Source organism: Mytilus trossulus, chromosome 12, assembly GCF_036588685.1.
Source record: "Mytilus trossulus isolate FHL-02 chromosome 12, PNRI_Mtr1.1.1.hap1, whole genome shotgun sequence".
In the NCBI taxonomy this organism is placed as follows: domain Eukaryota; kingdom Metazoa; phylum Mollusca; class Bivalvia; order Mytilida; family Mytilidae; genus Mytilus; species Mytilus trossulus.
Window position 1 is genome coordinate 11,145,181 of NC_086384.1, and position 27,919 is coordinate 11,173,099.

Consider the following 27,919-nt stretch of genomic DNA (forward strand, 5'->3'; position numbering starts at 1 on the left):
ATTTGTGGTACGTCAATGATAATTGGTATGCAGATGTATTAGCATTGTCACTTCTCATTGCCATGGAGATTATTTGGCTCCGCCACCTCAGTCATGGTCTATTGACTTTGATTGGTTTGCTTACTTTACATATATTAGATTGTGATTAGGTCAAGTTTTTGGGATCCACTTGTGGTAGGTCATTGATATTTGGTTTGAAATTGTATTAGCATTAATTGGCACAATTCATTGCCAAAATTACAAAAAGGCGAGACATATCTCTGTGATTACAGTTTATTATTAAAAAAGAGAGTAAATTAGATAATGATGGAACAAAAGATGAAATACGACAATTTGTTTGTTACTTTGTTGACATTTTTATATAAATTTTGAGCAAAAAAGTGTTATTGATTAAAAACAAATATGTTCAATTATATCATAACACCTCTTCGTGCCAAGGTTTTTCAAAAGCAATAGGTATACAATGGCATACTTTTGTAAATAATATCAAAGGGACATCCAAATTCATGAGTTAAAAATAAACTGACAATACCATGGCTAAAAAACTAACAAACCACAAATTTAGAAGTCCTCCTTTTTGAAAGATTCCCTGACACAATATCAAAACTATAAATATATGATTGTTTACCAAGTATAATTTGACGGGTGCCATATATGGAGCAGGATCTGCTTACTCTTCCGGAGCACATAAGAACACCCCAGTTTTTGGTGGGGTATGTTTTGTTTTTGGTTTTCTCTTTTGTGTCTTGTGTTTTAATACTTGTCTGTTTGTCTTTTCATTTTTAGCCATGGCGTTGTAAGTTTATTTTCGATTTATCATTTTGACTGTCCCTCTGGTATCTTTCGTCCCTCTTTTATAGTGGGCTTTAATTTGTTTTATTTGTATATTGGTACTAAGATGATTGTTTTTGTACTAATAAAATTAGGATATATTCCATTCAAGTATTAAAACAATTAGGGTAATATCACTCTGTAATATTTGCAATTTACTTCTCATATTTTAAACATGGGAAGACTTTTTATGGAATATTTGTATTTAAATCTTCACAGGAAAGCTTGTGCCATCTGTCCAAATTTTTCTGATTTTAAAATAAATATTTGAATATTTGTTTTGCTATGTGAAACATCAAAAATAATAGCAACTATATTTGTAATTGCGAGCAATAATCGATGGCTAAATCGTCCCCCAGCCGAATATCCAGGGTAACGGTAGCCATTTAGAACAAAAAAACGAATTCAAGCAGTGCCTCGATACATGCCAACTAACATTGGTATGACGTTTCATTAAGTTTGGAGTATTTGAATGTTTGGACATTTTTGCCATCTCAATTTTTACGGTGGTCATTTTGGAAATTTCAAAGTCAAATTAAATATCAGCATGCTTTTTCGTTCAGCTTACTTTTCTTTATTTATGTTTTAATGTCTCTTGATCGAGTTAAGCCATTATCCAGTTATCATTGACATTTTATAACGTGTCTTTTTATGTTGTCATGTAACACTACTATATCAGGTTAGGGTAAATGTTGGCGCTTATTAGAACATTCAAACTCGCTGCATCTGTATGCACCTGACAGGAACTTGTTGTTTATAGGTTCTCGTATGTTGGTTTGGTTCAATAATGTTTCTGTTGAATGAAGACTGTACTTTGGTGTAGATCTATTATTGTTGTGAAAGCCGTGGTGTAGTGGTTAGTGCATCGGACTAATATATGCAATAATAACTTGTTTTCAAATCCACTATGAATAAATACTTTTAAACTAATATACTATTGTTACTTTTAATACATTGGAAGGGGGTTGTTGCATTTGCACTCATAACACATCCTTTGATGCTTATTTAAAAATATGCAAGTCTCTATTTGTAGTACAAAGTTTTATTATTTGTGGAACATATTGATGTTTGTTTGACACTTTTGTTGGATATTTTTTTAAATGCGGTTATCTTGAAAATGTCGTACCCAATTTGCATATGCTGTATAACATTTTGCTTTAATTCCATTTAATTTGGTTATACCATTCCATTATTTTAGCCGGAGCAAAATAATATTAAGACGAAAAAACCGTAGAATAGCAATATGTAATTATAACTATATGTTGAGGGCTAAATTTGAAAATAAAAATTAATTTGAACATATGCTGTTATTCTCATACCAAAATTATATTCTGAATGATATATTGCAATCTTTCAACAAAAGTATAGAGGAAAAACATCATGTATTCAGTATGAATGAAAGGATACGAGAGGTATGCATCAACAGCAACATAACAACGCATACCAACATGAAACAACATAGAGGTAACATAAAGTAAACAATCGACAGAAGGTCAGTAACAATCTTATAATCCGACAGTCCCATTGCACGCTGGTTCACTAGTCCAAAGGTTATTGTCATTTCACAGTGAATATTTTTCGACGGTCTAATTATGAACGAGCGAGTCTTTAGCAAATACTGAATAACACTATTGTGCGTTTGGAGACTTAAAATCATGGAACTATTAATCACCGTTTTAGTTCTTTTTATATCATATTCAAAACACCTTTCTAAATAAGACTATTTAGATGTCCTTCATATCTTGCCCATAAGAAAAAGGCAGGTAACTCCTTCGGTGTATTTTCAATATGTATATCGCAACCTACTTCTATCAGCAATTGTGCTAAAGAAATGTTTCGTTCGGTACCTATTAAATAATGAAATGGCGTGCAACCTTTATTATCGGTAATTGAAACTTTAGAGCCTTTCTCTATGAGAAATTTAACTGCAGACAGACTTCCAATGCTACACGCAATCATAAGCGGTGTAATCCCATCTACGTCAGGTACATTGATATCGCATCCTGTATCTGCTAACATTTTGATTGTTGCAATGTTACCGCTGGTAATGGACCAATGGAATGCCGTTCTTCTGATTTGATCCTTAATACTTATATCAACACCTTTCTCTATAAGACGTTTAACAATAGAAAGGTGTCCTTTCAGGCACGCTAACATCAGAGGTGTACGTCCGTCTTTGTCCATTGTATGTATGTTACACCCTTTATCCAGCAATAAATCAACTATTTCAATGTTACCACCTAGACAGGACATATGAAATGATGTATGGTGATCAATATTGAAATAATTGATGTCAGCACCTTTTTCAATCAGGTATTTCACCGTTAAATAACGTCCGTTATAGCAAGCCGTCATAATAGGTGTATTTCTGTAATTACTTTCAGAATGCATAGTACATCCATTAACTTGTAACATTTTAACTATTTCAATATTACCACTACAACAAGACCAATGAAATGGGGTTTGTCCTAAAGAGTCAGCGTTGTTGATGTCAAAATCTTTATCAAGAAGATATTTTACTGTTGAGTAATGTCCATTTTTGCAAGCTGCCATAATTGGAGTCATTCCTTTTTTGCTTGGTTTATGTTTATTGCATACCTGATCGGCTAAAAATATTACGATTCTAATGTTACCGCCGACACAAGACCAAAAAAATGGCGTTTGATCGAACAAATCGAAATTGTTGATGTCAACTCCTATATTGAATAGATATTTAAGGACTGAGTAATGTCCGTTATAGCAAGCGGCCATCAAAGGCGTTATCCCGATATTGTTTGGTTTATGTATATTAAAACCTTTATTTGTCAACAATTTTACGATATTAATATTACCACCGTCACAAGACCAATAAAAGGACGTTTGACCGTTAACGTCCACACTTTCAATGTTAACACCTTTATTGATCAGATATTTAACTGCTGAATAATGTCCGTTATGGCAAGCTGCCATCAAGGGAGTTTTCCCTTGTTTGTTTTGTTGATGAAAATTAAGTCCTTCATTTGCAAAAATACTTATGATATTAACGTTACCACCGAAACAAGACCAAAAGAATGGCGTTTGTCCATTATCATCTGTATTATCAAGGATAGCTCCTCTTTCTATAAGACTTTTTACTGTTGACAGATTACCTTGGTGACAAGCAGTCATTAGAGGTGTACACTTATAATTGTTTGGTTGTTCTGAATAGGACTTTCTATCAATAAATAAGTCAATTATATCAATGTTACCACCTTGACAAGACCAATAGAATGGCGTTTGTCCTTCATTATCGGTTAAGTTTATGTCCACACCGTTCTTGATTAGAAGTTCAGTTATAGAAAAATTACCATTTTGGCATGCAATCATTAGAGGTGTTTTCCCATTATAATCCGGTTTATGTATATCACAGCCTGTATCTATCAATAATTTAGCGATGTCAATGTTACCTCCGTTGCACGATAAATGAAATGGCGTGTGTCCTGCATTATCGGCAAAATGTAGGTCTACGTCTGTCTCGACAAGAAGTTTTACAGTTGCTAGATGCCCCTTTTCACAAGCAGCCATTAGAGGCGTCTTCCCATAATTATTCGGCTTATGTATTTGGCAGTTTTGTCCTATCAGCAAATTAACTATAGCTATATTACCAGCGACACAAGACCAATAGAAAGAGTTTTGTCCTACATAATCAGTAATGTTAATGTCAACACCTTTCTCAATAAGAAGTTTCACAATTGCCAGATGTCTGTTTTCACAAGCAGCCATCAGAGGAGTTTTCCCATGAATGTTTAGATTTAGTATTTTGCAGTCTTTTTCTATCAGCAACATGACTATGGCATAATTACCACCTACACATGACCAATAGAATGAAGTTTGTCCTAAATTATCGGTAATGTTAATGTTAGCACCTTTCTTAAGAAGGAAATTAACAGTTGACAGATTACCTTTTTCACAAGCAGTCATAAGAGGTGTCTTTCTGTTATCATTAGGACGATGTACATCACAGCCTTTATTCATCAGGAAATTCAGTATGTCCTCGTTACCACTGGTACATGCCGAATAAAATACAGTTTGCCCTTCATAATCGATTATGTTAATGTCAACTTTTTTTTCAAAAAGATGTATAACTGTTAATAAATGCCCTTTTTCACAAGCAGTCATAAGAGGAGTCCTCCCCGTATTATTTGGTATATTTATATCACATCCATTATCTATCAGCAATTTTACAATGTCAATGTTTCCACCGAAACAGGACAAATGGAATGGGCTATTTCCTTCATTATCTGTTAGGTTGATTCTAACATCATTGTCAATAAGAAAGTGAACTATTGACAAATGCCCTTTTTCGCAAGCAGCCATTAGCGGTGTCCTTCCATTATTGGTAGGATAATTTATATCACAGCTATTTTTAATTAGCAAATTAACAATATCAATGTTCCCATTAATACATGCCCAGTAAATCGGCGTAAACCCTAAACCGTTTGGGAGATTAACATTTGCACCGTTGTCAATTAACAAAACCACGGTTGGCAAATGCCCGTTGCTACAAGCCTCCATAAATACAGATTTAAAGTCATCTGAATCAGGTAGGGCCAATCTGTTACAATCAAAGTTATTTTCCCAACAGTCCTCCATTAAAAGTGCATTTCGGACTCGTTCTGATTTACCTATAAAAAAAATAGAAAGAAAAAAAAAATTACTGAGTGAAATATTTTTCAAACAGAATAGCACTTTTGATAGTTAAAGTTCTTTAACATATAACACACAAAAATATGAAGAATATGTTATATCACTCATTTTATAGGACTGTAATAGAAAATTGTATGGCATGGCTTTATAATTGAATCAATGTTTCATTTTGTTGTTGAAATTGTAACGTTCAATAGCAAAAAGTCGCTTATACGATAAGCTTGATAAACTGGCGGCAAACGAAACTGAACATATTTTCACAATATATATTTCCTGTAATAATTCATTTATGTGCAATCTTTTGCAAAAATGAATGTGATAACGAAATATATTTGGATTTTGTATTTTAATGATTTTTAATAGTATACATGATGCATGGTATAGGCCAATCATGACACAAGCCTTTGTTTAAATCATGTTATTTAGTGCAACTTTTAACACACAAAAATGAGGTTTCTTAGATAAAAATTAAATTTCTAAATCAATTTGGTCTTAGCGTTTAAAAAAATATTATATGTCAATCAAGATCAGTAAATTTGTATTTTTTTCTTTGACGCTGCAACAGTATGTGCTAGCAAGGCTTAATAATTATGATCTTGTCTACTTGGGAAGAACATCTCACTATACGAGTTCACTGTTTTCAATATGCTACGTTGACTATGTTGTTGTCTTGTGAATATTGTTAGATATGGTAATAACATCGTCAAATAATATCCATGACATATCAGTAAAACAAACAACGCATCAACTTTATTTAATCGAATATTATTTGCAATTGCTTTCTAATTTATGTAATAAATACTGGAAGCATAATTAAATTGTGTGTAAACTTACATTCATATTCCATCACTAGAATGCTGACTATAATTCCTATAATTCCTAGAATAATAATTAAAAAAAAACACAATGAGAAATTAATAACCATATAGAAACATGTTTTATACAGTTGCAAGGTTGGTATTTTATAAATGACTCCTTCCAATATGCTAACAATCCGATAAATCAAAGGAAAAACGAACTTTTAATTTTGATCAACATGCAGATGTGTTTAGTGACAAATATTGATGTCAAGATTATGCTTCTTAAAGTCACAATACCAAAAAAAATAAAAAAAAATAACAAGCTTTTCGGTTCTTCGGAATATGCAAGTGTTAACTACACAAGTCTATGGTCGAATTAATCGCACGCTGGACTTTTTCAGCTGCGTTATGTTGAAAAATAGACAATGAAACACAAAAGCATTAATAGAGGACGACACTATTGACTCGTCATGAACCCCCTATGAAATTTGCCTACCCCATACGATCTCATAGGGGGTCACCACGTGACGGCGTTAAACCAATCACAACGTGATATTTTACCCGCGGTGCGATAATAAAAAATATATATGAATCTACAGTATGTTGAACGCATCTAAACCATCGAATGATTGACATTGAGGGTCGATTAAGAACATAAACTGTTATCACAGATATATGTCTCGATGTTTTTGTAATTTTGATTATGCAAATATTGACATTAGAAAAGCAAATAGTTATCAAAGGTACCAGGATTATAAAATTTAGTACGCCAGACGCGCGTTTCGTCTACATAAGACTCACCAATGACGCTCATATCAAAATATATATAAAGCCAAACAAGTAAAAAGTTGAAGAGCATTGAGGATCCAAAATTCCAAAAAATTGTGCCAAATACGGCTAAGGTAGTCTATGCCTGATACAAGAAAATCCTTATTTTTTCGAAAAATTCATAGTTGTAAACAGAAAATTTATAAAAATGACCACATTATTGATATTCATGTCAACACCGAAGTGTTGACTACTGGGCTGGTGATTCCCTCGGAGACGAAACGTCCACCAGCAGTGGCATCGACCCAGTAGTGTAAATAGTTATCAAAGGTACCAGGATTATAAAATTTAGTACGTCAGACGCGCGTTTCGTCTACATAAGACTCATCAGTGACGCTCATATTAAAATATTTATAAAACCAAACAAGTAAAATAGTACGGTGACAATTAAGGTAAATTTAAAAATTTAATGCACCGAAATACCTCACGGCTAATTTTGGTCTTATTTTGAAGATAAATATAATACCCTTCTATAAAGACATGTCGTAGAATGCCAAAGTGGTGTAGTTTTTTGATAATCGCGATTAAAGGTAAAAAGGGGGGATTTTAAAAAATCGACATTTTTGGACAATTTCTCGGTAGTCGCTCATGATAACTAAGACAAAATTTAAATGGAAGCAAGCTCTAGGAGTTTTGCACAAATTCAGCTTCTAATATGTATGCCAGATTGACATAGATTAGTGATGTTCACCCCCGCAGCCAACATGGAAGAAAATAATAAAGATTGTCTTTATTTACATAAATTATCAATAAAATATATTTATATTTAATATTCAGCTTTGCAATAATGAAGAACAATATATAAAGATATTTTTGGGAAAGAATTGTTAAGATTACATAAAGAATAAAGGTGAAGTTAGTACTGTAAAGTTTGCACCCGGTCCATGATTCAATGAAAAAATGATCAAATTCGTTATTCTTATTTTAAATAAAAAATAATGATGAAATTGTTAAAAAAAGTCTGGATGCATAAATGTCAGCATGAACACGATAGTATATTAAGTTTTATTGATGACAATAGGTCAACCAGTGCAAGAGTAATATGATTTTGAAAATGCATGACGATGTGCATCCCCCTTTTTTTTATAAAACAACGCAAACAACAAAAAACAAGAGTAGACTTTTGACTTTTACCGTTTTAAAGCACTATATATATCACACAAACACGATTTACAGAAATTTTGATACACATGAATATATTTGTGTATATTTAAATAACATTTGACATTATTATGCACGTCCGATGATTAGAAGTGGTTACTAAAAACTAACACAAAAAAGTACATGTTATACTTCTAAAATATTCGATAAAGTCTCCAGTTGGTTTACAAGCCTACCAGGTGTCCACCTAGCATAATTTGTCTTGTTTGCAATGACGAAATATGACAATATAGAAGACACGGATTGGAGATGTAAAGTCCAATCTCCATCACGTTCTGCTTTGATATGCATAAGCATAACATTAACGGCTCATAAAAACATTTCCCAAAATTTAAAAGTTGGAGATGCTTTATAAGAAAACTCTCTGAACTCCGAAATCAACGGGGATAACTGTTCCCGGAAAAGAATTAAAAATTCAGAGAGATCTAATACCCTTGTATTAATATATAAAAAAGAAGATGTGGTATGATTGCCAATGAGACAACTATCCACAAAAGACCAAAATGACACAAACATTAACAACTATAGATCACCTTAAGGTCACTAAATGCATCATGACAAGAAAGCATTGTTTGCCAGAACTTGTCGTCTATATTAGCAATTTTTCGTTGGTTTGAACACCATTGAAAAAAATTCTTGAACCATAGTGCCATCACAGTTTTATATGCTAATGTGTAAGCTCTAACACCGCGATTAAACTGCTTGCCTTGGAGAATCTGATCTACATTACATCCTGCGTATGCACCCGAATCGACCAATAAATCCCGAAGCCCAGCTGATGCCCATATTTTGCCTATTGCTGAAATGTAACACGAAACCATGTGAAATCCACCTAATCTAACAACGTGTTGGTGAAAAATTTAAGGCATAGACCACTTTACTTGTTGAGCTATGGCATAAAGCTGTTGGTCGAAGGTTTGTACTCGGTTATTCTGACCTGCGGCCTTTGATATTTCTAGACATTTCACCATTGTCGTATACACTGGCGCCATGTCAGCAGGTTTTGCGTCTATGATTGGAGGATATGCAACGACGACATGAATGTTTTTCAGTCGGAAATTTTTTTGTGGAAGCCTGTCCAAAAAGGTATTATTTGTTTTTTATCATTCTGAAACCAAGGTAGTCAACAATGTCGCGTATAAGTGATCGGAGCAATAACCAAGCCATATCAGACACGTCAGATTTATTGGTTGAACATGATTCGATTTGACCGTATGGCTCGGTACATCTAGGTGAGCCGAATCTTTCTTTAGGCTTAAAGAAAGGCAAACATGACATAAGACTAGAAGTGTTTTCATCCAGAGCGAGGGATCTTTCTTGGCTCCGTTTTATTTTGACGTTAGCTAATACAATTGAGGATGGAAATGGGGAATGTGTCAAAGAGACAACAACCCGACCAAATAAAAAACAACAGTAGAAGGTCACCAACAGGTCTGTCGGTCTGAAAAGTCGGATTATTCACAACCTGAAAAACTGCTCGAGCCATAGAATGGAATGTGTTTTTACCATCAAGTTTCTTCATTGATATCAACGTTGTCAGACCCTTCTTGAATGAATTCTCCACCTGAAATTTTAGGACATATGCCATTGGGGATGTATGTTTCATTTTGGGAACTTATAATTTCATGGTTTGCTGAACTAGTCAGAAATTGTCTAACCTCAGTGTAAGACGCACAAAAGCCATGTGAATGTAAAGTTTCAATAAGATTTTTAGAACCATATTCACGATGCAACTGAAGAGCCAATGATAAACTAAAAGGGGCGAACTTTTTTTATGCAGAGATATCACACACTCGGTTAAAGCAATACATTTCCGTACTGTATCACCTGAGAGTGAATTGAAATCATTCTCCATATGAAAATAGTTATCATCTATTAATCTGGCAAGAAAGTTTATCAAAAAGGTAGGTATGAATTGTAAAGCCGTAGGGATAGAAATTTTCGAAGGAGATGGATAAAATTCAGCCGAAATTTTGAAGGATTGTAAACTTCTCAAAATTTTTGCTGCATCATGAAGGGTCTGATCTTCTTGATGTATGGAATCATTAACACAACTGGTTTTCATCTCAGAATTTTTTTTCCCGCTTTTAAACTACTGGCAGCGCGAATAGCCTCAGAAACACTGATAGAGCTACTGAAAATCATATTTGATTTACCCTGTCCTCTTTGAGACTGAACAACAATGCGAACATCGTAGTGATTTTCCAGTTTGTGTTGCAGTTTATAAGTTTCTTATTAAAAAACAGATCATCATGTAGAACTGCCGTCAGGTTCTTGAAAGCAATATCATGCTCCGACTCATTTGAAACATCAACAGAAGGTTCCCTTTTCCAGTTCAACATATAGTTAGCAATGCATGTTGAATGATCATGATACAGTGCCTTGTCCGTGAAGTTCTCCATAGAGAGTAAACTTACCATTTGATAGTCAAACTTGTCTTTTGCTGCATTTAATATATTATCAGCACGTTCAACAGACTCGACTCGCCGTAATTGCTGATCTCGCTTGTAGGACTTTTGTTTACAGAATAATCATTTAGACCAGTCTAATTGTAATACCGTTGAGCGTGTTTTAACATAAGTTGGTTCAAACACAGAATGGTTTGCAATTTATGTTGAGCATACTTCTTTCCCTATTTGAAATATTTCCAAGTTTGTTTTACTTGTAGATTTCTATAGGCCTTATAACAAGACCTATGATATTTTATTTGTTCTAATTAAATTTCGTTGACTCAAATTCAGCATAAAGGCGACGATAAACAATACCCTGTCTGACATCTATTGCCTCTGAAAGAGTAGTCTTCCCTTTTCTTTTGCAATTGACAAATATTTATCAGTAGATATTTGGCAAATAACGCATCATTCCCAATTACTCTTAAGCCTACTCCTTTTTTGTAATTGAGTGAGCAAACTTAACAGGACTCGTGTCCATTATTTTTCGGGTTATTTCGGGGGTGTGCCAATGTGGTTTAAAATTAGTTTATTCAACAACATCAACAAGAAATCAAATCTAAAAAACACTAACACATAAAATCTGTATACTCAGTCAAAAACTAGACTTTGACAATGATACAAATTTGTCTAACTATAGATGAAAATAAAGAAAATACACAGTTTTATTTTCTGGGGAAAAACAGCAAATCATAAGTCAGGGGAAAATAGGAAAAGGGAAAGCAACAAAACTTAAAGAGGTGAAAATCAAATAGTAAAACTGCTAAATGATAAGTATTGTAAAACGGCACGAAAAACTTAATTTGCATGCTTTTTAGAAATTTTAGACATTAAAACTTCTTACATATTTATTATTTTACTGTTTTTGTGAAAATGTACCACTGAAGATATATATAAGAAATTTTATATACTTTGTCAGACGGTGACATTGTAAAAAAAATGACATAAACATTTGATATTCGTCCAATTCACGTAATTCATATGTTCATATGATAAGAAAGTTAGATATCAAATTAAAGCTGATACATTACTCTTTCATCTGATAACAACTGTTATTATGATATCTTCATTCGGGAATTAGTAATAACCGTTCCCGTTTTTGAAAATGATAAAGAAAAAAATCGGAAAGTCACTCTTTATCACAATTTTACAAAAAAACTGCACCACGGGAAAACTCTACGACAGGGCTTAAATGAAAGTAATATGTTAACTCTATCTTCATGTGCATTTTTAGCCGTGAGGTATTTCGGTGCATTAAACTCCTTAACTAAGCGACTTTTCCTGATTTGTCACTCCACTAAAAAGTTGAAGAGCATTGAGGAACCAAAATTCCAAAAAATTGTGCCAAATACGGCTAAAGTATTCTATGCCTGATACAAGGAAAGCAAAGTTAGTAAATCATGACTGAGGTACTTGGCTAAGCAATCTCCTTTTATATGAGATGTGCCAATGCTTATACAACTGCAAACCAAATAGCATTGACTTGATTTAAGTCATTTCCTTTAACCAAACCGAAAAATTTTAAAGTCAAAGAACCATGAAGAGGGGATGGAGCTATATAATCTCCATGGAAACAATACTTACAAATACCAATAAATTTGAATACCAAATACATTGAATTAACATTAACATTTCATCTCAAACTGATCTAATTATAAAAAAATACATATAAACTAAGCAAAAATTTCCAAGTCAATGGACCATGACTGTAGGAATGGGGCCAAATATTCTAAATGGAATTGAGATGTGTTAATGCTCACACAACTGAATATCAATTAACATTGGCCTACCACTAATGGTTCTACATGAACTGACCTAATCACAAACTTAAACATGTTAACTCAGCAAAATTTTCAAAGTCAATAGACCATGACTAAGGGGGCGGAGACAAATAATCTCAATAGAAATAAAATATGCCAATACTTATACAACTGCATACCAAATATCATTGATCTACTGATAATGGTTCCCCATAAACTGATCTAATCACAATCTAATACATGTATAATAAGCAAAAGTCAATAGACTAAGCCAGTAAGGGGACAGGGCCAACTAATCTCCGTAACAATGAGATGGGCCAATCCTATTACAACTGCATACAAAATATGAATAACCTACCACTTGTAGTTTCACATAAAATAGACATAATCACAAACTAATACATTGTTGACGCTGCCGCTGCCGCCGCCGCCGCCGTCTCCGTCAACAACATACCTATGTCTCGCTTTTTGACTCCGTCAACCGAAACAAAAACTTTACGATAAAAGGTATGATTCCAAATTCCAAATTGTGAAATTTTTATATCGTTCTATCAATATTTCAGCAGCGCACCCATTTTACATGTAATTATGTATCTACCAGCTGTTGAAACGACTTAGTTTTTTTCCAAAACACAATAGAGTGTAAAAAATAATTTTGTAAGACACTCAATCCTGTTAACTAGTTTTTTTTATAGAAATTTAACCTAATCGTCGATCTTTTCTTGCTGATTTATTTTCTTTTTTGAAGTTTCTATCTATCTTAACTATTTTTATAGAAAAAAGGCAAAAAGCTAATAAAAATATCGTCATATCGTCATTGGAGAGCAATAATTGTAATAAATAAAGAGTCGAATGATTTCTTTGTAGATATGTATTTCCAGATATGTTGAGTGTTGTATCCTAAAAGAAGTAGAAAAAGGGCATTTTTTTTTTTAAATAAGTTCTGGCAAAGTTTTGTTATGTTCTTGACTCTTGACATTGAATAGACGGGCATTGCACTGTGCGATTGTTTTACGACTAGTACAAATAGACTGTGCATATAAATCGCTTTTGAATGATATGTAAAATGTGGCCGTGTGTTGGTTGAAATCATGACATTTTTAGCGAAGAGTTTTTGAAAAACTCGCATTAAGAAGTGACGACTACTTGGCTTGTAATACTCTCGAAAAGGGAACCCAAACCAGCATTTGCATCAACTGGGGGGTCGTAAATGAACAAACGAATAATCGCAGGATTCAAGTTGTGTATGGAAGACGTTGATTATGTCTAAAATGAAACCTAATAACATATTAAGGGCCGAAATTTTCTGTATTTGATATCCAAAGTCACGAATAAGGGCAACACTATACACCAGTTAAAGTCTGAATGGCCTATATCTTTACTCGACTGTACTGATTTTAAATTCAGCATCTAAATTGGTCTGAATTGTTTTTGATATTGCCCCACTGTAGTCCAAACCATACTTTAACCAGTACTTTGATACAGGACCATTTTACACGTGTATGAACTTTACTCGATGTTGTCTAAACCATTATCGACCAAGTTTGAACCATATTTGACATAGTTTGAACAATACTCAAAGACTATAATAATCAAAGGAAGTAATATCTGGTCAGTTTTTTTTTCTCTATCGCTTTATGAGTTCCAAACAGCGGTATAATACTGTTGCCTTTATTTAGATAGTTTTGTATTGATTTATATATATATATGTATAGTGCAGGCGATTTGGTGTCACGATATCACAGTAGCATGGGTTCGAATCCCGGCGAGGGAAGAACCAAAAATTTGCGAAAGCAAATTTACAGATCTAACATTGTTGGGTTGATGTTTAGACGAGTTGTATATATGTATAGTTATATATATGCAATGGTTATTTGAAAACTTTAAAAAGTTACTTAATCTTGGTATCATGTGTATAAATATATTTTATTTGTATAAGTATGTGTAACAATCCTCAATATGTCCATCCCCCTTGACGTAGCGGATTCTCCCAAGACATGGACATGTCTGATACCAACAAATGTCTCCTTTAAAAAAATAAAAATAAATCGCTCCAGACGAGTCCAATTTCATTTCCACTAAATGTGTCCGATAATTCTTTCTCGCCAAAACATGTGCCATTAAAACGTCATAAAACGTTTAGCGGTTATAATAATTTGCCCTCAATTAGGTCATTAACGTTTACGACAATTCAATTATTGCCGACAAGATCGAACATTTTGGGGTTTGGTTGGATTTTTATCATTATCTTCTATAAATCCGTATATAGACAAATGTCAACATATCGTACACTATACCCCGCTGTGACTTCTACTTTCTAATAAAGAGAGAAAATGTAGGGGAAAAAATGGCATAATAAAAGATAATCTTTACATGAAGCGGTTATATTCTTTTTTTTTCAATATGATTATATTGTTTTATATTTTAGATGGAGGTACTTAACAATTAAGAAATCTAATAACAATAAGCTAGTAAGTCTTCTCAAGGGTACTTTGTCACACATATCTCACAAATCAAATGGTTGTTGATTGCAAGTGGCAAATAGGTTAGACATATTTAAAAAATCATAGAAATTGCAATGAAACAGTTTGTATTATTGTTTACAAAGTGAATCATTTTATTTTTATATACTCCAGGCATGTCTAAATATCGTTATGGATCGTTATGATGTTTGACAGTATTGGTAAAATTGCAAGACCGGCTTAATGCACCATTGGTTTGGGATCTTTTGTCTTTTATGGACAAATTTTGTGCTTTGACAGGATTTGGCGTTCAAAAACAGAACCCTTATTGGCGTTCTATGGTAGCAATACACAATTAGGAAAAAAACTTTAAATTGACAATCATAATTTTTAAACACCCTCTTCACCCTTCTGTCTAACAAACGAGGCTTAATATTTGTGTTGTGCATGTATATATTTATAGAAAGAGAATCTTCCATATATTTGATATCTAATGGTCATTATGATGAAATATAATGCCTTTAGGGTGTAACCATGGCAACAATCTGCATTTCTTTGATAAAAAAAAAAAGCAAAATAGGGTGATGAACATGTCACAAAAGTCTCCAAAATGTGGTCCAAAGGAAAATTTCAATCAATTACATTGATACCTTTCCTGAAACCATAGGTTAATATCTATCGAGTGGTCCAAAAAAAATCATATGCATTTCTGCTCGTTTTTCCATTATATTAAAAAGATCAAGCGCAAAATCTACAATAATTTATGGCCCTATGGACGGTACGAATAGGACAATACGGACTGTCAAACAGATAAATTGCCTATAAAACATGCTAAAGGCATTCTACATGTTCATATAAAACCACAAAGTAGGCTATATTATTCTTCAATTATCTAAAAATTAATTTTATTGTACAAAAACTATCATATTTCGAAAATTCACCATGGCCAGAATGTGAGACTAAAATTTTAAATGTGTATTGCTACCTTAAGGATTAACTTTTTTTTCTAATTCCAATTTAAATGGATTTCTGTTTTCTGCTGGCTAAAACGGGCAAATTGGCCTGCTAGTTTTGAAAATCGGTTCAGAAATAAATATTTTATGACGGTTAGCAGTTGACATTGAAATGCAACAAAAAAGTGATTTTTGAATCATTTAAGTCAAATATAATAACTTTTCCATAGCAACCGTTAATAAAATCTTTATTGAAAAAGGGCATCCAAAGCTGAATCCTGAAGTCAAATTTCTGACATCCGCTTAATAAGTTGGATTGACCCCATTTACCATCAATTGTTAATCAAAACTTTACAACCATAGATAAAAAAAAAATAGAAATTATTTTTTATTTCCCGAGTGAATTATATTTTTCTTGTATTATTTTTTAAATATTATTTTTTTTGTGAAATGTTGTTTCGGTTAGAAATAATTCTTGCTTTGTGTTGAAAACGTTCAATGGGATTAATTTTTGATCTACTTTATTTAAGGAATATCAGTTGTAGGCCTTTAAAAAATGCTTACCTCCAATGACCACAAAACCTATCACGATTGCTGTTCTCATAATAACACCAGACTTCCTCCATGATTTATACTGCATATTATCTGTTGATATGCACATAATGATAACATGTAAATAATAACCTGTTATATATGTATATAATTTGTATGCAATACAAATCAAGAAATGTGTTCCCGTTTTCCTTTTTAAAATGTCATGACAATGGGAATATTAGCATATCTTTTTTTTTTTTAATTTGATGACCGAGAAACCCTGACAATACATAATCAAAATGTTTATTCTACTAAAACATATTGAATATAGAAGTAAAAGTAATGTCTTTCGAAAGCAAACAGCATTGCAAATGTCTTAGATTAATTCAAAAAGGGAAGACTAAATAAACTGACAAACACCAAACGCACGACTAAATCAGTCATCATAACGACTGGAAAAGACCTGTCATAGTCCTGGCTGATACAGGAATTTCTTGAAAGGATTGTATGATAAACAAGGTTTTATGGCTAGCTACGACTACCATTTACGGTTATAGATAGTTTTGCTTTATTAACAAACATTTATTCGCAACCCGAAAAGAAATTATGCAACATTATTCTTATAAAGTACTTTTACGTACTTTGATTTACGTTCTTTGAGTAACTTCACTTTAAAATCAGTTTGATATGATGTATGTAAACTCCATGTATTGTTTTGTATCATTAGTCATATGGAATGAAAATGAAGACACTGTTTCTCAATATGGCATTCTTATTATCGTCATACGGCTCCAGAGAATAATACTATACTTAGTTTTAGAAAACGATATTACCTCTTGGTCCAATATCTGTTCCATTTGCGGTTGAATTCACATCACTGAAAATTGTATAGTTGATAAATTATATGTATCCTTTGATCACATTATAAATAAATGTATAGGTTAAATAAAATTTTGGAGGATTGCAACACAATTTCATATAACAGTCCTAAATATGAAATAGTTCAAATTATTATGGCATATTGTTATTCTAAACTATTTCCAAAAATTGATCGCCCTGAAGATCATTAAATAACATTTTATTAAAATAAAATATGTCAATAAAGGTTTTGATTTTGTAAATATTGCGGGTATATTTAACGAACATTCTGTTAAAGAACAAATTCCTAGATATCTTGACAATACTGAGCTCCCTTTTATTTGTTATATTTACCAAAAATCTACTCGAACATTTGTGTTCAATTAAAACCAATTGTGTAAAGATGTTATTATCAGTGATAACGCACCTACTTCATGTAATTGTATTAATTCCGCATACATTTATGGACCCATTTCCCATGTTATAACAGGAGTTCTTAACATCGTTCAATACCGAGAGTTAAAACCATTCCTCAGTAAAGGATGTAAACATCGTCCCCCTTCTGTTAATAATTGGAATGAGTGTCGTAATATCATCCACGGCTCACTCCGTACTTACGTATGTTTGAAATGGATAAAACGTGAAAAGGCTGACAAAAAATCTTTGGACTCTTTTTTCAATTCAGTAATGAACACAGTTTGTATACGTATTCAACATTATAAGAACACTTTATTATTAACAATAACCACAATAAACCTTTTTCTCGTATCAAACATAAACTAAAAGAACTAGCCAAGGAATTTGTTTTTGTCCCGGCCGATAAAGCTGCTAATAATATTATTATTGTTTGACGTAAATTTTACATTGAGGTTCTGAAAAAAGAGATTACCAATTCACCAACATTCCAACTGACTCCATTATCAGAAAACGACATCTGTAACAAACATAAACTTTTAGCTTCCGCTGCACAAGCAGAACCAAATACAATGAAAGTCCCAACTATGTTTTGGCTTCCGTAGCTCCACAAAACACCTTACAAATATAGATTTATTTCGTCTTCAAGCCATTGTTCCACAACTAAATTGTCTATTCTTCTTACCAGTACACTTGGTACAATTAAAAATCTGATAATAAATTGTTTAAATAAGGCTTTCGAAAATAGTGGAATTAATTACTTTTGGAGTGTCAAGAACTCGTTGGAAGTACTTGATAAATTGCATGCTTATATTGGTGGTTTTAAATCTGTTCAAAGTTTTGATTTTTCTACCCTGTATACCACATTGCCGCACAATCTCATTAAGAAAATATTCACCCACCTAATTAAATGGGTATTTAAAAAGTCAAAATGTGAATATATATGTTCAAACTCTTTTAGGTAATTTTTTTAGAAGCAATAAACAAAAAAACTATGTCAATTGGACATGCTTTGATACTATATATGCCCTTGAATTTTTACAAGCTAACATTTTTGTTCGCTTTGGAGATTCCGTTTATCATCAGGTTATCGGAATTCCAATGGGGACTAACTATGCACCACTTATTGCGGACCTGTTTTTGTATTGCTATGAGTTACAATTTATGGCAAAAATCAGCAAAGACCCATTGAAACAACATCTGATAAACAAATTTAATAATACTTTTAGATATTTGGATGACATTTTGGCTCTCAATAATGACGACTTCAGTATGTATACTAAAGAAATTTATCCTGTTGAACTTACTTTAAATAAAGCTAATACTAACGATGATCACTGCCCTTTCCTCGATTTATATCACTAACGGAAAGCTTAAATACTAAAACAATTGATAAAAGAGATGTATGATAATTATCCATTTTTAGATGGCGATGTTCCCTTGTCAACATCTTACCGCTTTTATATATCTCAGCTTGTACGATTCGCTCGTGTATGTAAATAATTAGCAAAAGTACCAGGATTATAATTTTATACGCCAGACGCGCGTTTCGTCTACATAAGACTCATCAGTGACGCTCAGATCAAAATAGTAAAAAAAACAAACAAATACAAAGTTGAAGAGCATTGAGGACCCAAAATTCCAAAAAGTTGTGCCAAATACGGTTAAGGTAATCTACTCCTGGGGTAAGAAAATCCTAAGTTTTTCGAAAATTTATAAAAATGACCATATAATTGATATTCATGTCAACACCGAAGTGCTGACTACTGGGCTGGTGATACCCTCGGGGACGAAACGTAACAATGTTTTAGATTTTAACGAGAGAAATTTATGTATTACTGAAAAATTATTACACCAGGGTTTTCGATATCACAAACTAGTCAAAACATTTACTAAAATTTATCATCGGTTTAAGAACATCATTCGTTAATATAGCTCAACATGCAGACTTCTTATACATTTAGGTATTTCATTTCCAATTTTTTATGGAAATATTCATTATAAAGCACAAAAATGTCAGTATTCACAACAGAAACTAACAAAACCTCTAAATAGACTTATTAAGAAGGGATATAGTTACGATACTGTTGTCAGGTCATTAAAGATTGCATATTTTGGCGTTAATATTGATTCACTTATAGGGTCTTTGCATCGGAATTAAACACGTTTATTCAAAATACAGTTGTTTTCATGACACGGGTTATGTTCTTCTCATATATGTTATGATGTATGATACTAAACCCCTTACGGGAAGGGTTGTGCCTGATATTCATATGATGAAATCATAATCTTTCAATCAGTTTAATTAAATCTGGAGCTGGCAAGTCAGTTAACTGCTAGTAGTCTGCTTTTATGTATAATTATCATTTTGTTTATTTTCTTTGGTACATCTTCTGACATCAGACTCGATCTTCTCTTGAATTAAATTTTAAATGTACGTATTGTTATGCATTTACTTTTCTACATTGGCTAGAGGTATAGGGGGAGGGTTGAGATTTCATTAACATGTTTAACCTCATCGCATTTTTGCGCCTGTCCTAAGTCAGGAGCATCTGGTCTTTGTTAGTTTTGCATTATTTTAATTTTAGTTTCTTGTGTACAATTTGGAAATTAGTATGGCGTTCATTATCACTGAACTAGTATATATTTGTTAGGAGCCAGCTGAAGGACGCCTCCGGGTGCGGGAATTTCGCGTTACATTGAAGACCTGTTGGTGACCTTCTGCTGTTGTTTTGTCTATGGTCGGGTTGTTGTCTCTTTGATACATTCCCCATTTCCATTCTCAATTTTATAAATGTATATATGTGGAAATTGTACGGCTGAAAATGCAAAAAATACACACATTAATATGAATAATCCAACTTTCTCTATATGCACTGCGCAGATAATTCTTATAACTTTTCCATCTATAAATGAGGAGTTACTTTTTAAGCGATCAATCAGCAGTAAAACATCTGCTATCAGGACCAGTCAACCTTGTGTTAAGTTTTTCGTAAATCCGTCTGACAAACATTAGGCTACTTGAATTGTCGTCACCTGGTAGGTGACCATTTTGGACTGATTGACCTTAACTATATATTTTTGACCTCTTATAAATAAAGAAATTAGTTTCATGTAAAAAAAACTAAGCTCGACGAAACCTTACAAATCTTTAGGCACATTATCCCGACAATGTTTTTTTGGTTTTTTTTTTCTGTAGCAAAGTATTCTCTACTCAAACTGTCACTTTTAATAAGAAAAAGTGAAAAATGAAAATGAAACTAAAGACCTTTTTATATACCAGATGAGTTAAACAAAAATAACTTAATGACGCCTATAGTGATACCTCAAAAACACAAAAATGCAAATAATGCAATAAAAAAAACTTTTTCTTGAGTACTGAATTTAAATGACAGTTTATAATTGCCATTTAAATGAAGAAAGAATTGTTCTCAAGAAAAAATATAAATAACTGTTTCCTTTTATCATTCACTTTTATGAATAAAACAAATGACCCAGACGCATTAAAACGACAGATTACCAAAAAAATAATTTTAATAAAAAAAAGAACATTTTTAATCGGAGCAAACAACCTTTAAGTATCTCAGGTAAAACGTCCCCAGTGTGTTGATGACGTTGATGAACTAAGGCTATGCCAAACAGAGATGGGTCCGATTACTTTCAATGTAATTGATTAAATTACAATTACTTTGTCATTTGTACGATTAAATTTAAATTAATGATTACATCATTTCTGAAAGTGTCTGATTAAATTAATGATTACATTGGCAATGAATTAAAAAAACAAAACATTTTGCATGATGTGAATGAATAAACATTTAATATATAAACATAGCATTTTTTAGAATATTGTGTTTGCTATATTATAAAATTATCAAACTTCATCTATTTAATAAACATCAAAAGTTCACTTCATACTTACATGAACATTGTGTCACTGGTTATGATCCATTGCACTTTATCATCATTAATCTCTGAATTATTTTGACTACAATTGAATATAGCTTTATTAAAAGTGTTTGCTTTTTTGTCTTCTGACCTATTCTAGACTTTGATTTATATTTGTTTCAAGGTGCAGTTTATGGGAGTTAAAATATAGATGAAATAAAGTTACCAGTTTAATCAAATTTTAAACAAAATACAAGTGCTAAAAATCATTGCATTTTACATGTCCATTCCAAATACATACAATAAAAACCAAGATATTTGTCCAACGTTTAATTAATTTTGTGCTAATTAGATAAATGATCACATGTCTGATTTATCTTTTACCATATATATTGTCCTACAGCTATACTCAGTTGGTAGTTGCAATAAAAACAAACCTTAATTGGTTTCTTACCTGTCAATTCAAAGTAGACAAAAATCACAACATTAACAAAAGATTATTAAGGCTTAAAGAAAAGTAGTACTTGAATATACAGTTATTATCAAATATATATATATATGTACATCTTTAAATTGTGATTATATGCATAATTCCACCTTATGTAATAATGCTGTATTTTGATTGGATGAGAGCCATGGTATTTTTCGCCAATTTCTATATATTGAGAGTTTCTTTTCTCTGCCGGGGTATTTGCCATTAGGGAATTCCATGTGCCGGGGTATTTGCTAGCAAATACCATGGCAGATGGGAAATACCCTAGCAAATACCATGGCAGATGGGGAATACCAGGGCTAAAAATAACTCAATGAATTATTTCTATTCCAATATGAGAAATTCATGGTCATTCTAAATATATAGTTCCAGATGAAATATTTAGGATAAAAAGCATCATTTATATTGAATTTGAAGCGAATGACGTAAAAATTTCGGGAATGACGTCATAAATAAAACTGTCAACCAGTCACATAAAACTGGAATCCACTTGTAGGAAAAAGTGTAGTAGTCAGCCGAGAACCGGTGTATTATCATAAAAAGGGAGATATATATACAGTGTATTTTGAAAAGTAATTGATTAAATTAAATTACATGTAATCAGATTTTTGGCTACTTAATGATAACAATGATTACTTGAAAAATTGTAATTAATTACAGCTGATTAATGATTACAATTACAATTACCCCAACTCTGATGCCAAATTATTTTGATGAATAATTTTGAATTTTCATATATTGAGTTAATTTTTTTACGGTTTCTATTTTGATTCTATTTTGAAATTTGTTTAATTGTACTTATATCACTGTTTTTATGCATTGTAAAACGCTTAGAGTAAATGTTTGTTTAGATAAGCGATAAATAAGCACTGTAAATAATAATAATAATAATAATAATAAATATAAATCAATTGTTTTAAAAATCAATTATTAACGGTCTTTCTCCTCTTAAACATGATCGAATGATTTTTGTTGATTGATTGATTAATTGATTGTTTAATTGGTTGGTTGGTTGGTAAATTAGTTGATTGACTGATATCCGGAAAGATAAGTGAATAGCCTCACGTAACACGTTGTAAAAGAATTGATAGCGTAGTTATCGTGTTTAAACACTTGAGACCCAGCCTCTAGGAACACGTAAAACAGGCATTGAGTGCCCAGTGCCCTAGTTTAAACTCTTGAGAACTAGTATATAGGAACAATGTAAAATAGGCATTGAGAGCCTAGTGTCCGTGTTTAAACACTTAAAACCTAGCCTCTAGGTACACGTGAAGATGGCATTGAACACAAAGTATCCGTGTTTAAACACTAGAGACATAGCCTCAAGGAACACGTGAAAACGGCATTGAAAGCCATTGAAAGCCAAGTGTCCGTGTTTAAAAACTAGAGAACAAAACTCTAGGAACACGTAAAATAGACATTGAGAGCTCAGTGTCAGTGTTTAAAAACTTGAGACCTAGCCTCTACGAATAAAATGTAGATTTCACTTTTTAATTACAATTCTAATAATATAGTAATGTGTTATAATTAATGAAACAGGAAAATCGTATGATTACGGTGTATAAAACATGCATGTCACTTGATACAGATACATGTACCTTATGAAAGAGATTAAGCCCTAAAAAGAATATTATATACAACAATTTTCAATGGAATACTTGAAAAAAATAATTGTCTCTTTAATCTCCCAATACAATTCTTCTTAAAAAAAATGAGTATCAGTACATAATATTTTATAAAGATTTGCACTGTCTTACATAACATCTCTAAGCAAATGGTCAGATATAGGCTTAAACTTATCAAATAAGAGGACAACACATATCATATTCATAAAGTATTGTTTCTGTTTAAACATTATAAAAGACGGAACATTGAAAAGTAAAATCTATTTTTTTAAAAACAACACCCGATGACTATAAATGAGTCAAATAGTTCAGTAAAGTTTATGTTGCATTTCAATCTGTAAATCATTACTTTAGACAGGTCATTGTTCTTTGCTTTCAATTATATTTTTATTAATAATTGATATCGTCCGGATTGTTTTTTCTGAAGAAAAGTGTATCGGTCTAGAAGAAAATAATGTTATATAGATATATAGTGCACACTTACCTGTAACTAATTGGTTTGCAGAAATACTTCATATTCGTTACATTTACCGATATGCATTGATAGTCTAAAAAGGAAAATTAATTATTCCTTTTGAAATTGTGTTTTATCTACAATAATCGAACATTTATAAATCTCGAACTAGGATAACTAAAACCAGTCATATTAACACTAACATCAGGAATAAAAATTAAAATTATAAATCATAATAAACTAAGTTGATTTTACCAGTGACTAAAACGATTAGAGATAAAAACAAAAGCAAGACATTTATCTTGACGCTTATATAACACTTTTTGACCTTTATCATCTCCTAAATGTTCTAAATAAATAAGGATTTGTTTTGAAATATATTGGACTCAATCATCACTTAGAAATGACATTACATGTAAATCTGCTCAAATTCATAGTTTTATTTTCATTATCATTGTTCCACAATTTGTCCTTTCGAATGTTCTTACAGATCACTGGTCAGCATAAGATACATCCATTTTTAAAGGTCGAACGGTGACAAAGATTTGCTTATATTTTAGTCATTTGGTATCTGCTGGATAGTTGTCAAATTGGCAAGCATACCACATGTTTAAAGTATATTGATTCACAACTTTGTTAAGCTTGCTGTATAACATACTCATCTTTTAAAGTAAAGGCAGTCGTATACCGCTGTTCAAATCGACAGAGAGGGTTACAAACTAGAACTGAGGGAAACGTATCAAATATAAGAAAACTACGACACAACACCGAAATATAACACACACAGAAACTATTAAGTAGCAATGGCCATTTTCCTGACTTGGGACAGGGCATTTTATGAAAATATTATAAATAGACCTCCCGCTTAAATGGAAGTGTTAAGTATTACATTTGACATTGAAAAACGGAAGTAATCTAAACATTCGGTTAAAAGTGTAGATAATATTTCCAATAAGAATATGATATGCATTTTTCCTTGAATTACTAATCCAAAAAATACGCAGATCTTCTGCTATTTTACCTACTTTAAAAGTGTTGGATTTAAAGGAACTGTAGACAACCAAAGTTTTGAATATTTACACAGCTTTATATAAGAAACCTATTTTGTTTACCCTAAGCGCATGTATTTATGTTTGACTAAAACGCCTTTCGGTCTTCGCCGCTTGTTGACATAATAGACAATGTCCTAAGGTAATCCCTAGTGAAGAATTTCACAAGAGACTGTCAGAGTTACAGAAACCCGAATTTTCCTGCAAAGGTCAAACTCTGAACAGTTGAACAAGAATAGACACAACATTTAAGCTTAAAACAGATATGAATTGAATATTTGATACAGCATGGGTTTGTGACACACAATAAATGTGGTCAAATAACTGAAATTTTTTGAAACTGAACATTTACCTATTATGGTCCAATATCCAAAATATAAGTTCATTGCTTGAATCAGCATTTTAAAAAAATCCAAGAATTCAATTTTTGATGAAATACCTCTATGTTAAACTATTTCTGTTCAAACGGAAATAATTCAAACTTTATTTCCATGAACCAAAAATGTTATTCTAAAATTAAATATGACTTGAATATAGAATTTAAATAAAATAAGATTAATGTTATATTAATTTTCATATTATAATCAAAATATAATCAATAGTTTTCTAATGAATCGGCTACTCAAATCATAATCGGATGATTGCATTGACAATGAGCAGATGTGACTGTTATCTTATTAATTAGTGTATAAATCAAAATATACAAATCGTCTAAACATCAACCCAACATTGTTAGATCTGTAAATTTGCTTTTGCAAATTTTTGGTTCTTCTCTTGCCGGGATTCAAACCCATGCTACTGTGATATCGTGACACCAAATCGCCTGCACTGCAGCCGTCCCGCAAGACCACACCACCACCTGGGCTCTACAATAATAGAGCTTTCGCTGGCCACATGTTACCTTTCCTCGTCAGTTTTAATCTAGCGTCGTACTACAGTACATAATATATAAGGCATGAAGATGTTATTGTTACAAATCAGCTAAATTATCTATAGTAAAGGATCCTACAAATTAATGTAAGATACAGTCACAGAAAATAATTATATTCATAAGTACGTCTGAGTCAGTGACAACTCTACAACAGATGTATCCATCGGATCGCCATCAAATGATGGTGATACATGGCTGAGTACATATATGGTATATACAACTCGTCTAAACCAAACAATGCTTTCGCAAATTTTTGGTTCTTCCCTCGCCGGGATTCGAACCCATGCTACTGAGGCCGGCCGCAGTTCAGGCAATTTGGTGTCACGATATCACAGTAGCATGGGTTCGAATCCCGGCGAGGGAAGAACCAAAAATTTGCGAAAGCAAATTTACAGATCTAAGAATGTTGGGTTGATGTTTAGACGAGTTGTATATACATTATGTACTCAGCCATGTATCACCATCATAGATGGCGATCCGATGGATACATCTGTTGTAGAGTTGTCACTGACTCAGACGTACTTATAAATCAAAATATATATACAATATATATAGCTTCCAATACTTTTTCTTTAATTTGTTACATACTAATATCGATTAGCAATTAATCTTATTTTAATTTTTTACTTTTTAACCGCTCGTTTGGGACGTATTATGGTTGTCCGTACATCTGTCCATCCTCAAAATGGACATTAATTCAGAAATGATTCAACCAATTTGCATAAAACTTGGGTGAATTGTTTATATCTATTGACGTGAGCTCCCATTTTTTATATTCATTTCTGATTTAACTTTTCCGAGTTATGGTACACAATTTTTCAATCTTTCAAGAACCACTGATCGGTAAAAGTGAAAATCGTAAATATATCAAACATTTTGTCATCAGTAAAAACATATCAAAATTTGAAAAGCATTGATGAAAGGTTCATGAGTAAATGCAAAGACATGACAGAAAATGCCATTTTTTTTAATCTTCCAAAAACCATAACTCCTATACAGGAAAAATGAAAATCGCCATTATTGAACTTACCAACAGTAACAACATATTCAAATTATAAAAGCTTTGTTGAACGGTTCATGAGAAAATGGGCGGACACCGCTGTAGACGCTATTTTTCAATCTTTCAAGAACCAAGATCAAATTCGTCATTATTGAATTTGACCTCTATTTTGTTGTCATTAACATCTTATTAAAAATTTAAATGGTAGAACGATTCATGAGTGAATACATGGACATCATTTGGCTGCTGATATCCCACCCGACCGTCCGTCTGCCCGCCCGACCAACCGACCAACTGCCGTACACCCCAAATAAATAACCAATATTTTCTTTGAGAATTCGGTTAAAATGAAAAGACACAAGATCATTCTCATATCTCTAAGATACATGCATAAACTTGGTTTGAATATAAACATAATAGCAAAAATCATCCAAATTCATCCGGGTCTAGTTGCAAGATTTCAGTCTGAAACGATTAGTTTGGTCTGATTAATTTTAATCGACTGAATTTACCACAAAGGAAAAGCAACATTCAGACTAAAGATTGGGTATAGATCCTTTCAGTGTCACGAAATGATATGAGAAATTACCCTCCTTCAGATTGATGATCAGTTTTAGATAATAAAAAAAAGCATGTATAAAATAAATGCTAGAATTAAAAGGTAACTATTGATTAATTTAACATAAAATCATTTTTTTTTATTTCTATTGTTTTTTTTCAAAGATTCGAGAATTAATTTATCTTGACGTTTTATTCATTTGTT

At 32.2% G+C, this 27,919-nt stretch overlaps 1 protein-coding gene across 1 annotated transcript; it reads right to left on the reverse strand.

The window, feature by feature from the left end:
• Positions 1-2,541: 2,541 nt before the first annotated feature.
• On the reverse strand, positions 2,542-16,571 carry LOC134692203 (serine/threonine-protein phosphatase 6 regulatory ankyrin repeat subunit B-like). The gene is made up of 3 exons (XM_063552653.1): positions 16,475-16,571; positions 6,331-6,375; positions 2,542-5,474 (listed from the first exon to the last, which is right to left on the reverse strand). The coding sequence occupies exons 1-3, from the start codon at positions 16,569-16,571 to the stop codon at positions 2,542-2,544; spliced, it is 3,075 nt and encodes a 1,024-aa protein (XP_063408723.1).
• Between the last annotated feature and the right edge of the window lie 11,348 nt (positions 16,572-27,919).

Bases quoted from the DNA above. Each gene is read 5' to 3' on its own strand.
- LOC134692203 (XM_063552653.1), bottom strand. From the start codon at position 16,571: ATGTGCATATCAACAGATAATATGCAGTATAAATCATGGAGGAAGTCT. The intron at 6,376-16,474 runs GTAAGCATTTTT...TTATTATTCTAG, and splicing joins AGGTTTTGTGGTCATTGGAG to GAATTATAGGAATTATAGTC. The intron at 5,475-6,330 runs GTAAGTTTACAC...TTTTTTTTATAG, and splicing joins TCTAGTGATGGAATATGAAT to GTAAATCAGAACGAGTCCGA.